Here is a 14970-nt window from a genome sequence, read left to right on the forward strand (position 1 = left end):
TGCCCACTTGTATATCTCCCTTGGAGAAATGACGATATTTAAATCCCTTGTCATTTTTTAATTGGGTTGTTTGTCTTTTTGTTATTGAGTTTTAGGAGTTCTTTATATATTCTGGATAGTAAACCCTTACTAGATATTATTTTCTCCCATTCTGTGGATTAGCGCACTTTTATCTTATTATTTTGCCTAAAGATATTCTTAAATATATAATAACTAAGTAAGAGGTATAGTTTATTTTTTAAACATTTATTGGCAAGTTGCCTCCCCGGAAAGTTAGACTAGTTTATAGTGCTTCCATAAGAGACGGTGAGATTTTCCCAAGCCTTTCTCAATGTTGGTTATGACCTCTTTAAACTTTGTTAAGGTATTAGGTGAAAAATGATGATTTGCTTTTATTTGCAATCCCTTGTATATTAGTGAGATTAAACATTGTACATATTTATTGTCCATTTGTGTCTCATCTTTCATGAAGCTCATGTTTTCTTTCTGTCCAGTTTTCTTTTTGGATTTTTCTCCTTGTTCTTAGTAATTTGTACAAGTTCCTCATATAGGGATATTAACCCTACATTATAAGTATATGTTACAAATATATTTTCCCATAGCTTCATTTATGGTCATCCTTGAATCTTAAAATTGTTTTGCTTACAGCTAGCTATATTTCAGCTCTGCAAAACACAGTGACCTCACAGACTGTACAGAAATAGAAACAAGTTCCTAAATGCCTTGTAGACATAGTCATAAACTCTGCAGCTCAAATCACCTAGTAGTTAAACCTCTCCAAGCTATGAGTAGGATCAGAATATTTAATTCACAGATCAAATCCTGATCTGTGCTGGCAACACCAGCTTCTAGGGAAATGGGTTTGGCTTCATATTCCTGAGGCCCTTCTGGCTTCCTCAAGAAGCAAAGTCCCAGTAATGAGGGGTTTTGAGAGACATGAATCATTTTGCATCACTCCCATGCCATGTTAGGACTCCTAGAAGTCTGGTGCCAGGTAAAGAATAGCAATCCAGGATGACTATCATGTTTTCCCATATTTTCAGCAGACCTCAGCTGGTCCTGGATGTGGTTCTGGATGACTGATTCAGTTGCTTCTCTTTTATTGTAAGCAGGTAGAAATGGAAATTGTGCTCTTAAAACCATTCATTAAAATATAATCTTTCTTGAGCGGTGGAGGGTGGCTCTGTCTCACCGTGAGGACAAGGACACTGGCAGCAGAAGTTCTAGGAAGTACTCCTTGGCATAAGCCCTCCCAGAGTCCACCATTACCCCCACCAAAGAGCCCAGGTAGGTTCTTGTGTTGGGTCGCCTCAGGCCAAACAAGGAGGGAACCCAGCCCCACCCACCAACCGTCAAGCAGATTAAAGTTTTACTGAGCTCTGCCCACCAGAGCAACAGCCAGCTCTATCCACCACCAGTCCTTCCCATCAGGAAACTTGCACAAAACTCTTAGACAGCCTCATCCACCAGAGGGCAGACAGCAGAAGCAAGAAGAACTACAGTCCTGCAGCCTGTGGAACCAAAACCTCATTCACAGAAAGATAGACAAGATGAAAAGGCAGAGGGCTATGTACCAGATGAAGGAACAAGATAAAACCCCAGAAAAACAACCAAGTGAAGTGGAGATAGGCAACTTTCCAGAAAAAGAATTCAAAATGATAGTGAAGATGATCCAGGACCTCGGAAAAAGAATGGAGGCAAAGATCGAGAAGATGCAAGAAATGTTTAACAAAGACCTAGAAGAATTAAAGAACAAACAAACAGAGATGAACAATACAATAACTGAAATGAAAACTACACTAGAAGGAATCAATAGCAGAATAACTGAGGCAGAAAAATGGATCAGTGACCTGGAAGACAGAATGATGGAATTCACTGCTGTGGAACAGAATAAAGAAAAAAGAATGAAAAGAAATGAAGACAGGTTAAGAGCCCTCTGGGACAACATTAAACGCAACAACATTCACATTATAGGGGTCCCAGAAGGAGAAGAGAGAGAGAAAGGACCTGAGAAAATATTTGAAGAGATTATAGTTGAAAACTTCCCTAACATGGGAAAGGAAGTAGCCACCGAAGTCCAGGAAGCACAGCAAGTCCCATACAGGATAAACCCAAGGAGAAACATGCCAAAACACATAGTAATCATTGGCAAAAATTAAACACAAAGAAAAACTATTGAAAGCAGCAAGGGAAAAATGACAAATAACATACAAGGGCACTCCCATAAGGATAACAGCTGATTTCTCAGCAGAAGCTCTACAAGCCAGAAGGGAGTGGCATGATATACTTAAAGTGATGAAAAGGAAGAACCTACAACCAAGATTACTCTACCCAGCAAGGATCTCATTCAGATTCGATGGAGAAATCAAAAGCTTTACAGACAAGCAAAAGCTAAGAGAATTCAGCACCACCAAACCAGCTCTACAACAAATGCTAAAGGATCTTCTCTAAGTGGGAAAAACAAGAGAAGAAAAGGACCTACAAAAACACACCCAAAACAATTAAGAAAATGGTCATAGGAACATACATATTGATAATTACTTTAAACATGAATGGATTAAATGCTCCAACTAAAATACACAGGCTTGCTGAATGGATACAAAAACAAGACCCATATATATGCTGTCTACAAGAGACCCACTTCAGACCTAGGGACACATACAGACTGAAAGTGAGGGGATGGAAGAAGATATTCCATGCAAATGGAAATCGAAAGAAAGCTGGAGCAGCAATACTCATATCAGATAAAATAGACTTTAAAATAAAGAATGTTACAAGAAACAAGGAAGGACACTACATAATGATCAAGGGATCAATCCAAGAAGAAGATATAACAATTATAAATATATATATACCTAACATAGGGGCACCTCAATACATAAGGCAACTGCTAACAGCTATAAAAGAGGAAATCGACAATAATACAATAATAGTGGGGGACTTTAACACCTCACTTACACCAATGGACAGATCATCCAAAATGAAAATAAATAAGGAAACACAAGCTTTAAATGACACAATAGACCAGATAGATTTAATTGATATTTATAGGACATTCCATCCAAAAACAGCAGATTACACTTTCTTCTCAAGTGCACATGGAACATTCTCCAGGATAGATCACATCTTGGGTCACAAATCAAGCCTCAGTAAGTTTAAGAAAATTGAAATCATATCAAACATCTTTTCTGACCACAACGCTATGAGATTAGAAATCAATTACATGGAAAAAAACATAAAAAACACAAACACATGGAAGCTAAACTACGTTACTAAATAACCAAGAAATCACTGAAGAAATCAAAGAAGAAATCAAAAAATACCTAGAGACAAATGACAATGAAAACATGACAATCCAAAACCTATGGGATGCAGCAAAAGCAGTTCTAAGAGGGAAGTTTATAGCTATACAAGCCTACCTCAAGAAACAAGAAAAATCTCAAATAAACAATCTAACTTTACACCTAAAGGAACTAGAGAAAGAAGAAGAAACAAAACCCAAAGTTAGCAGAAGGAAAGAAATCATATAGATCAGAGCAGAAATAAATGAAACAGAAACAAAGAAAACAATAGCAAAGATCAATAAAACTAAAAGCTGGTTCTTTGAGAAGATAAATAAAATTGATAAACCATTAGCCAGACTCATCAAGAAAAAGAGGGAGAGGACTCAAATCAATAAACTTAGAAATGAAAAAGAAGAAGTTACAATAAACACCGCAGAAATACAAAGCATCCTAAGAGACTACTATAAGCAACTCTATGCCAATAAAATGGACAACCTGGAAGAAATGGACAAATTCTTAGAAAGGTATAACCTTCCAAGACTGAACCAGGAAGAAACAGAAAACATGAACAGACCAATCACATGTAATGAAGTTAAACTGTGATTAAAAATCTTCCAACAAACAAAAGTCCACAACTGGATGGCTTCACAGGTGAATTCTATCAAACATTTAGAGAAGAGATAACACCCATCCTTCTCAAACTCTTTCAAAAAATTGCAGAGGAAGGAACACTCCCAAACTCATTTTATGAGGCCACCATCACCCTGATACCAAAACCAGACAAAGATACTACAAAAAAAGAAAATTACAGACCAATATCACTGATGAATATAGACGCAAAAATCCTCAACAAAATACTAGCAAACAGAATCCAACAACACATTAAAAGGATCATACACCATGATCAAGTGGGATTTATCCAAAGGATGCAAGGATTCCTCAATATATGCAAATCAATCAATGTGATACACCATATTAACAAATTGAAGAATAAAAACCATATGATCATCTCAATAGATGCAGAAAAAGCTTTTGACAAAATTCAACACCCATTTATGATAAAATCTCTCCACAAAGTGGGCATAGAGGGAACCTACCTCTACATTATAAAGGCCAGATATGACAAACCACAGCAAACATCATTCTCAATGGTGAAAAACTGAAATCATTTCCTCTAAGATGAGGAAAAAGACAAGGATGTCCACTCTCCCCACTATTATTCAACATAGTATTGGAAGTCCTAGCCATGGCAATCAGAGAAGAAAAAGAAATAAAAGGAATACAAATTGGAAAAGAAGAAGTAAAACAGTCACTGTTTGCAGATGACATGATACTATACATAGAGAATCCTAAAGATGCCACCAGAAAACTACTAGAGCTAAACAATGAACTTGGTAAAGTTGCAGGGTACAATATTAATGCACAGAAATCTCTTGCATTCCTATACACCAATGGTGAAAAATCTGAAGGAGAAATTAAGGAAACACTCCCATTTACCACTGCAAAAAGAATAAAATACCTAGGAATAAACCTACCTAGGGAGACAAAAGACCTGTATGCAGAAAACTATAAGACGCTGATGAAAGAAATTAAAGATGATACCAACAGATGGAGAGATATACCATGTCCTTGGATTGGAAGAATCCGTATTGTGAAAATGACTGTACTACCCAAAGCAATGTACAGATTCAATGCAATCTCTATCAAATTACCAATGGCATTTTTTACAGAAGTAGAACAAAAAATCTTAAAATTTGTATGGGGACCCAAAAGACCCCAAGTAACCAAAGTAGTCTCGGGGGAAAAAAAACGGAGCTGGAGGTATCAGACTCCCCGACTTCAGACTATACTACAAACCTACAGTAATCAAGACAATATGGTACTGGCACAAAAACAGAAACATAGATCAGTGGAACAAGATAGAAAGCCCAGAGATAAACCCAGACACCTATGGTCAACTAATCTATAACAAAGGAGGCAAGGATATACAATGGAGAAAAGACAGTCTCTTCAATAAGTGGTGCTGGGAAAACTGGACAGCTACATGTAAAAGAATGAAATTAGAACACTCCTTAACACCATACACAAAAATAAACTCAAAATGGATTACAGACCTCAATGTAAGACCGGACACTATAAAACTCTTAAAGGAAAACATAGGAAGAACACTCTTTGACATAAATCACAGCAACATCTTTTTTCATCCACCTCCTAGAGTAATGGAAATAAAAACAAAAATAAACAAATGGGACCAAATGAAACGTCAAAGCTTTTGCACAGCAAAGGAAACCATAAACAAGACCAAAAGACAACCCTCAGAATGGGAGAAAATATTTGCAAACGAATCAACGGACAAAGGATTAATCTCCAAAATATATAAACAGCTCATGCAGCTCAATATTAAAAAAACAGACAACCCAATCCAAAAATGGGCAGAAGACCTAAATAGACATTTCTCCAAAGAAGACATACAGATGGCCAAGAAGTACATGAAAAGCTGCTCAACATCACTAATTATTAGAGAAATGCAAATCAAAACTACAATGAGGTATCACCTGACACCAGTTAGAATGGGCATCACCAGAAAATCTACAAACAAGAAATGCTGGAGAGGGTGTGGAGAAAAGGGAACCCTCTTGCACTGCTGGTGGGAATGTAAATTGATACAGCCACTATAGAGAATAGTATGGAGATTCCTTAAAAAACTAAAAATAGAATTACCATATGACCCAGCAATCCCACTACTGGGCATATACCCAAAGAAAATCATGATTCAAAAAGACACATGCACCCCAATGTTCATTGCAGCACTATTTACAATAGCCAGGTCATGGAAGCAACCTAAGTGCCCATCGACAGATGAATGGATAATGAAGATGTGGTACATATATACAATGGAATATTACTCAGCCATTAAAAGGAACGAAATTGGGTCATTTGTAGAGACGTGGATGGATCTAGAGACTGTCATACAGAGTGAAGTAAGTCAGAAAGAGAAAAACAAATATCGTATATTAACGCATGTATGTGGAACCTAGAAAAATGGTACAGATGAACCGGTTTGCAGGGCAGAAATTGAGACACGGATGTAGAGAACAAACGTATGGACCCCAAGGGGGAAAGCGGCGGGGGGTGTGGGGGTGGTGGTGGGATGAATTGGGAGATTGGGATTGACATGTATACACTAATGTGTATAAAACTGATGACTAATAAGAACCGCTGTATAAAAAAATAAATAAAATTAAATTAAAAAATTAAAAAAAAATATGGACACTCCAAAAAAAAATATATCTATATAATCTTTCTTTGTCTGGGGTCAACATGAAATAATTAACTCTATTTAGAAAGCAAACATTTCCAGCTTCTAACCAGGCAGAGATTTAAACATCTGTGGGAAAGGAGAGAGACTGGAAATATCTGAATTAGAGTACCATCCTTAAATGGAATGATGTCTGCCAAGGAGAGGATAAGAAGTGTCTAAAAGCCTAGGTCAGAACCCCCTCCTTTCATCAGCACTTTCCTCTGGGCCAAGGCAAGGCTGCTGTGACCCACCTTGATGAAGGAGTACAGAGACTTTCCGTAGAGCCTCTTGAAGTTTGCCCGGATGTCCAACATGTCAATCTCCACTCGAGAAACCATCACTCTGATAAGGGTGTTGTCATCAGTGCCCAAGCCCTAAGGAAGAAACAAGATCCCTGCATGCAAAGCTGAGCTAGTTTTCAGACAGTGCTCTTTGTTAGTCTATCAAGGTAAACTATGTATCAGTCTCCCGATGACATCCCTTGTACTCTAACCTTAGAGGCCTGTGGAGTCTGGTTCCTCACCACGGAGCTCAAGCGTTTCCCCAACTTATCTTTTCAACACTCAGTGTTCTGACCAGAGGAGACAGCTCTCTGCCCTTCTAGAGATATACCCTGTGTTCTCCAGCCCTCCTGCCTCACATACAGTGATCCACCCACCATGTCATCCTCCCTTCCCAGCTTTACCATCCTTCCTACCATGTAAAACCCTCTGATGTAAAATTTCCTTTAAGGTCCTGCTCAAATATACCAATTTCTTTATATGTCCTTTTCTGATCCTCACCCCCAAACAAATATTTTTTTAAACACCCTTTCCTCTGTGTTCCTGTAATATTTGGATCCTCAACTACCGTCTTACATTCTATTTTGTTCTTACTGGTGTTTTGCACATAGCTGCCTTCCTCTCAGAGCTAGAAGATCTTTGAGACCAGGGATTGCATTTTGATCTCTCTTGCCCCTCCCATGGTTCTCAGCAAGGGTGCTTGCACGGAGTACAATGCATGGTTAGGAGCTGGGGCTCTGAAGTTGGACTGCCAGTGTTTGCATCCCTGCTCCATTCCTTTCCTCACTGAGGACCCTGGGCAAATTGCCTATCCTCTTTATGCCTCAGTTTTCTCATCTGTAAAATGGAAGCTGATAACAGTACCTGTCCCACAGAGCTGTTGTGGGGATAAAATTATACATATAAAGTATTAGGAAGAGTGATCACACATTATAAGTACTCAGTAAATATTACCTAGCATTATTCTTAGCAAGCACTCAGTGAAGTATTTGAAGAATTGAACTGAATAGCTCAAGCTGATTTTGCCTAATTTGCATGGGGGATATAAGTAAGCATATGAAGGTGGACACAAGACCCTCAGAGCCATTCAGATGCTAACAATGAGGCCACTTACCTTCATAGATTTATAAAGCCTTTCAGCAAAATATGCAGATTTGTTCCTCATGCACTTTACTGTCAAGAGATAAAAAGAGAAATGAAAAGATTACAGATAAAATCTGCAAAACAAGCAGTGACAGTTGTTCCCATTGTTTCTACAAGGTGTGAAGTAGTATTTTTGATTGCTTTGTGGAAAAATTTAGGCAAACAATGTTTTATGAGCATAGGCTATGCTAAAAGCATTTTCACAGATGGAAAGTACCCTCAATTTATTGTCAAGTTCCTGGACAAATAATTAATAAAGGCCATTAAAGCAAAAGGCAGCATAAAATTTCAAAAAGATTATTGCTATCTGTACCATATGAAACAGTTATTAGTTCTAACCATTCACAGACTTGCAAGATGCAGCTAGTATAGGATTAACCTTTCCACGTGCTAAGACATAAAGGCACAGAGGATATAAAATAGATAAAGCCACATGGTACAATAACAATCAGGTTATATATAATATTTCTCGCTTAAAATTCTGGGTCACACGGGACTTCCCTGGTGGCACAGTGGTTAAGAATCCACCTGCCAACGCAGGAGACACGGATTCAAGCCCTGGTCCAGGAAGATCCCACATGCTGTGGAGCAACTAAGCCTGTGTGCCACAACTACTGAGCCTGTGCTCTACAGCCTGCAAGCCACAACTAGTGAGCCCGCATTCCACAATTACTGAAGCCCACACACCTAGAGCCCATGCTCTGCAACAAGAGAAGCCACCGCAATGAGAAGCCCGCACACCGCAACCAAGAGTAGCCCCTGCTCGACTCAAGTAGAGAAAGCCCGTGCACAGCAACGAAGACCCAGTGCAACCCAAAATAAACTAATTTTAAAAAAAATTTCTGGATCACACGTCATGAATGATTTAAACAATTTTTTTTATCCCTGAAAAAAAATTTCTACAACCCATGACAACAAATTGATAATAAGGAGGAAAGTCTATAAATATTTGTTTCTCCACTCCCCACCCCCTACCAGCTTACCTATGGCCAGCAGAGCATCTTCGAAGCTACCAGATGTTTCAGATTGAATACTCTGTTCAATATCCTTCTGTGATATCCTTTTATATTCATCAAACACTACAAACAATAACAAAATGAAATTATAAATAATAAAAAAAGAATAGAGGAAACTAAACTGTACAGAGAGAATGAGCATCTTTTAACTAGACTATACTATTATTCTTTGGCATATTTCAAGAGGAAACTAATTAGCAATGTGGGTGAGAACCAGGATGCATATGGCAAGTGGAATGGAACAGAGGAGAGGAGGAAGGAATATTGTGAATCTTGGAGGACATCAGGCAAGTCATTTCCCTTATGTGGGACCCTGTTTTCACTACATAAAGTGGAGATAACCTCTGGAGAGATTTGCTTTTTTTTCTCCTTGTTTCCTTAATAAGCTTGGCAATCACCTGTATGTTCATCTTCCTTTCAGCACATCAAAACTAGAGCAATTCCTGTTTACAAGAGCCAAGACATGGAAGCGACCTAAATGTCCATCGACAGGTGAATGGATAAAGAAGATGTGGTGTGTGTACACACACACACACACACACACAATGGAATATTACTCAGCCACAAAAAAGAATGAAATAATGCCATTTGCAGCAACATGGATGGACCTAGAGGTTATCATACTAAGTGAAGTAAGTCAGACAGAGAATGACAAATTTTACATGATATCACTTATATGTGGAATCTAAAAAATGATAAGAATGAACTTACACAACAGATACAGACTCAAAGACATAGAAAACAAACTTAGAGTTACCAAAGGGGAAAGGTGGGGGAGGGAAAAATTAGGAGTTTGGGATTAGCAGATACAAACTATTATATATATGATAGATAAACAACAAGGTCCTACTCTATAACACAGGGAACTATATTCAATATCTTGTAATAACCTATAATGGAAAAGAACCTGAAAAAGAATATATATATGTATATACATATACATATAACTGAATCACTTTGCTGTACACCAGAAACAAACACAACATTGTAAATCAGCTATACGTCAATTTAAAAAATAACTAGAGCAATTCAACCTTTTCAAAACTTGGTCACATTTGGTAACAGTTGCTTGCATCTTTTAATAGACTTTAACATAATTAAAATTTCTCCCCTTTTCTACCAAGTATTTTTGAATATTATGAACATATTTTTCTCTCTTGCTGCCTCCTTCTGGAGGCTTCTTAGAGTGGATATCTGCTGTTTATCTTCTTAACACTGCCTTCTTTGGGATGCTACTCCACCCCCATCAGAGTGATTCTCACAGGGCTGTCAATCCAGGAACACCCCTACCCCCCAACATACATGACAAGCTCTAACAAATGAGTGAGCAGTTCATCCAACCAGGGCCAATCAGTCTTACTCTCTTGGGAATTTTTTAACTGAGTAGATATGATGAGGATGGCCAAAAGCACTGAGTCACCTTTAACTTCAGAGAACATAAGAATCACCGGGGAAACCTGTTAAACCCCTTGCGTGTCACTGTCAGAAATCCTAAGTTAGCCAGTCTGTGAAGTAGGGGTCCAAGAATCAGCATTTTTAATGGAGACGAGATTTTAGGAAACTCTGCCTTAGAAATAAATCCATGACTCCCTTCTACTGAGATCCTCAGAACTGCCTTGATTTCTAGTCTTTCTGGAGCTGTTCAGCTCTCCCTTCAATTCAATGGACCTCTAGTATTTTCCATTTTCCCTGTTGTGCCCTTCTATATGATTTTCTCTTTTCCTATGTAATTATTCAGTGCCTATTTCTTGGAATCAAAAAATCTAATTGACACATTTTCTAAGACTCAGTGTTCTCCACTGTAAAATGGGGAAAATAATGGCTGCTTCACTGGGATGCTGCAATGAACAATGCTTATAATATGCTTAGCACTGCACCTAGAAGATAATTAACAAAATCTTAGTTATTATGAATCCTCACTATTATTGTTGGTTGGTAAGAAAATTATGATGTTTTCTTTATTCAAATAATGATGAAAAGATTTTCTTCCAGTGGCTTACAAGCAAATGTTTCATAACTGCCCAACTATTGACTCATGCCTGCAAGCGAAAATTGTTACAAATATATTTGCATTAAATCGGCTTCTGAGGACCTGCAGTTCTTGGAAAATAACACCAGGGAGAGATTTGCCTTACTAGCAATCAGGCAAGGGAAGGCAAAAAAAATAAGGATCTGAGTCAGAAGTTGGTGCATCTGCTGACTGCCCATGACATTTATTAACTGGAGTAATCACCTACTGTCACTGTGGAATATCTGAAATAACTGCAACTTCCAAATGTGTCGTAATTTTCAATTTTTTTCACGTTTTCAATTTAGCAAACTCATTCTTCTCAAATTTCCCACAGGTTTTATAAATTGTGAGTGATTATAAGGGCATGATGAGTTTATAAAATTAGGATATAGCATAAAGACCTCAAAGCTTATATAAAAGATGAAATATTTTATTAAACCTTTATTGCTGTTTACGAGAAGAAAATAAACCTGACAATAAATATTCTACAATCGTATAGTACCTTTTTCCCAAAGAAGTTAAAATCACATTACAAAGACTAGCATTATCAGAAGCAAATTAGAAACTTTACACATAGGAAATAAAATCTGAAATCATCCACTATTCATCTTATGCAACATACCCCCTAAAAAAAATCACTTCTATTAGTTTTTTTTTTTCGATACGCGGGCGTCTCACTGTTGCGGCCTCTCCCGTTGCAGAGCACAGGCTCCGGACGCGCAGGCTCAGCGGCCATGGCTCACGGGCCCAGCCGCTCCGCGGCATGTGGGATCTCCCCAGACCGGGGCATGAACCCGTGTCCCCTAGCATCGGCAGGCGGACTCCCAACCACTGCGCCACCAGGGAAGCCCTCTATTAGCTTTTACAACTTGGATGTTAAATAGGAATAAATGTCAACCAACATTTCTATTTTATTGCTTGCTGATGTACTGAAGATTTTGTCTTATGTAACTAAATTTAAAAGGAGCTGCTTTAGAAAAAGGACTGACTATGGAGGTCAGTTTCCTACCAACAGGAATTCCAAACTTCTATGAATATATCTGCTAATTATTCATAATTAATCTTTCAGCAATTGGCCCTCATGCACATTGTTGCACCCATAAATTTCCAAGGTAAGACATCTAAGACAGTTCAGTAAAATTAGATCTTTGTACCAAGTAAAGGGAAAAAGGTTATCAATTACAGGTGATATAGTTTTCACTATCTTTCAAATAGTTTCTTTAGACAATGAGGCAAGTGCCTTACCATGCAACAGATGATTTTGATTCCGGGAACAGAGAACAGTTAGAAATTTCACCTCATCTGTCCCCCATTTCTTCTCTCCAGCCTCATACAGGTCCTGAAGCCAAACAAAGTACAAGTTTAAAACACAATGGAGCAGGTGCCAGGACATATGTAAATATTTCCAGAACTTCAGAGAGCAGAGTTAGCTTAGTTTTATTTTGTTGATGATGGCGGTGGAAGTGGTGTTGGCAGTGAGTGGAAATGACTCAGGATTTTTCCTTAGGTATAAAACTAATGGGACTCTATAATATCTCCCTGAGAGTCAGGGCAAACACCAGCAGCTCCCTACATGCAGACTACATGTTTCTGTCTTAAGACTCGAAAGGAATGCCCTAGACTTGGGCTGTCCTATACAGTAGCCACTAACTACATGTGGCTATTTGAATTTTAATTAATTAAATAAAATTAAAAATTCAACTCCCCAGTCATACTGGCCACATTTCAAGTGCTCAGTGGCTACTTGTGGCTAGTGGCTACCCATACTAGACAGTGCAGATGTAGAACATTTTCAACAATCACAGAAAAGTCTACTGGACAACACCACTCTGGAATGATCTGTGATTTGCTTGAGACTACAGAAGGTCTCACAGTAGAACCAGGACCCCATTAGTAATTGCTTATATTCCAACCTGGTAGAAATATAAGAAATTGATTCTGGTTACTTTAACTATATTATTACTTTTTTTTTTTTTTTTTTTTTTTTTTGCTGTGAAGCTTGCGGGGTCTTAGTTCACCGACAAGGGATTAAACCCACTCCCTAAGCAGTGAAAGCGTGGAGTCCTAACCACTGGACCGCCAGGGAATTCCCTTTAACTATACAGTATTATCGATAAATCAAAACTACTGTTCATAACACCTCACACCCGTTACAACGGCTGCTATTTAAAAGAAACAAACAGAAAATAACAAGTGTTAATGAGTATGTGGAGAAATTGGAACCCTTGTGCTATGTTGGTGAGAATGTAAAATGATGCAGCTACTATAGAAGACAGCATGGCTTTTCCTCAAAAAAAGTAAGATGAAATTACCATATGATCTGGCAATACTACTTCTTGGTATATCTCCAAAAGAACTGAAGTTAGGATTTTAAAGAGTTATTTGTATACCCATATTCAAAGCAGCATTATTCACCATAGCCAAAAGGTGGAAGCAACCCAAATGTCCATCGACACATGAATGGATTAATAAAATGTGGTATATACACACACAATAGAATACAAGGCAGCCTCACAAAGGAAGGAAATTCTGACACATGCTACAGCAGAGATGAGGCTTGAGGACATTATGCTAAGTGAAATAAATCAGTCACAAGAAGACAAATACTGCATAATTCTACTTATATGAGGTACCTAGATGCATCAAAATCATGGAGCCCAAAAGTAGAATGATGGTTGCCAGTGACTGGGGCGAGGGGGAAATGAGTTGTTTAACAGGCATAGCATTTCAGTTGTGCAAGTTCAGAAAACGTTCTGAAGATTGGCTGCACAGCAATGTACATATATTTAACACTACTGAACTGTATGCTTAAAAATAATTAAGATGGTAAATTTTATATGCATTTTATTAAAAAAATTTTTTTAAACCCTACTGTTCATTTATAATCAGCAGCTGGCTTGTTCATTTTCTCAAAATTCCCTACCTTGATACATTGTGTCATTCCTTGGGCTTACCTCCATCTACTCAGCTGTTTCTTCACTTCCTTCTCTAATTCCCACACTATGAAAGAGTCAGTTCATAGGACTGTGGAATTTTAAAGCTGGGAGGGCACAAAAGGTTCATCTAATTCAGTGTTTTTCAAACTTGAATCTCAGCAGGCTTGTGACTGCTTCAATCACTAAAGCGTGGTGGCAGTGACACTGATTTCTGAGGCTAGGTCATAAAGGTCAGGCAGCTTTGGTTCTCGTGGAGTGCTGCCTTTCCAGATGGTCCCTCTTGAAATGCAGCCACCATGCTCTGGGAAGCCCACGCTACCTGGAAAGGCCAGGTAAGAGATCCTTTCGAAGCCCCAGATGAGCCCAGCCTTTGAGTCACTGCAACCCAGACACCAGACACATGAGTGATGGAGCCTCCAACCCCAGCCATTTGAGTCCCCTCCAGCTACTCAAGTCTTCCCAGCTAAGACCTCTGACATTGCAGAGTGGAGACAAGCCATCTCGCCTGTGCCTTGTGTGGATTATTGACCCACAGAATCCATGGTCATACTAAAATGGTAGCTGTTTCATGTCACTGAGTTTGAGGTGGTTTGTTATACAGCAATAGTAACTAGAACATGTGGGCAAGGAACGAACTTTCAATCTGTCACAGAATGATACTTTTGTAAAATACCATAAAAATGAACTTGAGTAAAGTTTTAGTAATGGGTAGAAGATGGTATATTTTTGTGTTAATTAAAAAAAATAACTAGTGAGGTTGGTCATCTTTTGGTGTATTTGCCATTTCTATTTTTCCTTTTTTTGAGTTGCCTGTTAATACACATGAACCATTTTTTTTGAGAAATGGGGCATTCTTATTCATAGTATCAAAACTGCAGTTTACTTATGTACTTTATATATTAAGCTTATTATACATAAGGTGAAATTTCTTCCCATTCTATCATTTGATCTTGTAATTTTGTTTGTGGTATTGTTTGCTAAGACAGTGCATTTTTTTT

The 14970-nt window shown here is 38.2% G+C and overlaps 1 protein-coding gene across 1 annotated transcript in view; it reads right to left on the minus strand.

Annotated features, from left to right (window-relative positions):
- The window catches only part of ANXA4 (annexin A4), a 73520-nt gene that overhangs the window by 3214 nt on the left and 55336 nt on the right, over window positions 1–14970 (minus strand). Inside the window, exons 9-12 of the mRNA XM_029232344.1 lie at window positions 12282–12375; window positions 8993–9088; window positions 7981–8039; window positions 6837–6959 (exon numbers count right to left, since the gene is read on the minus strand). Coding sequence (XP_029088177.1) covers window positions 6837–6959; window positions 7981–8039; window positions 8993–9088; window positions 12282–12375 — 372 coding nt within the window. The remainder of the gene's footprint in view (window positions 1–6836; window positions 6960–7980; window positions 8040–8992; window positions 9089–12281; window positions 12376–14970) is intronic.

This window comes from Monodon monoceros, unplaced genomic scaffold (assembly GCF_005190385.1).
Source record: "Monodon monoceros isolate NGI ecotype Baffin Bay Population unplaced genomic scaffold, NGI_Narwhal_1 Super_Scaffold_19, whole genome shotgun sequence".
Classification (NCBI taxonomy): Eukaryota; Metazoa; Chordata; class Mammalia; order Artiodactyla; family Monodontidae; genus Monodon; species Monodon monoceros.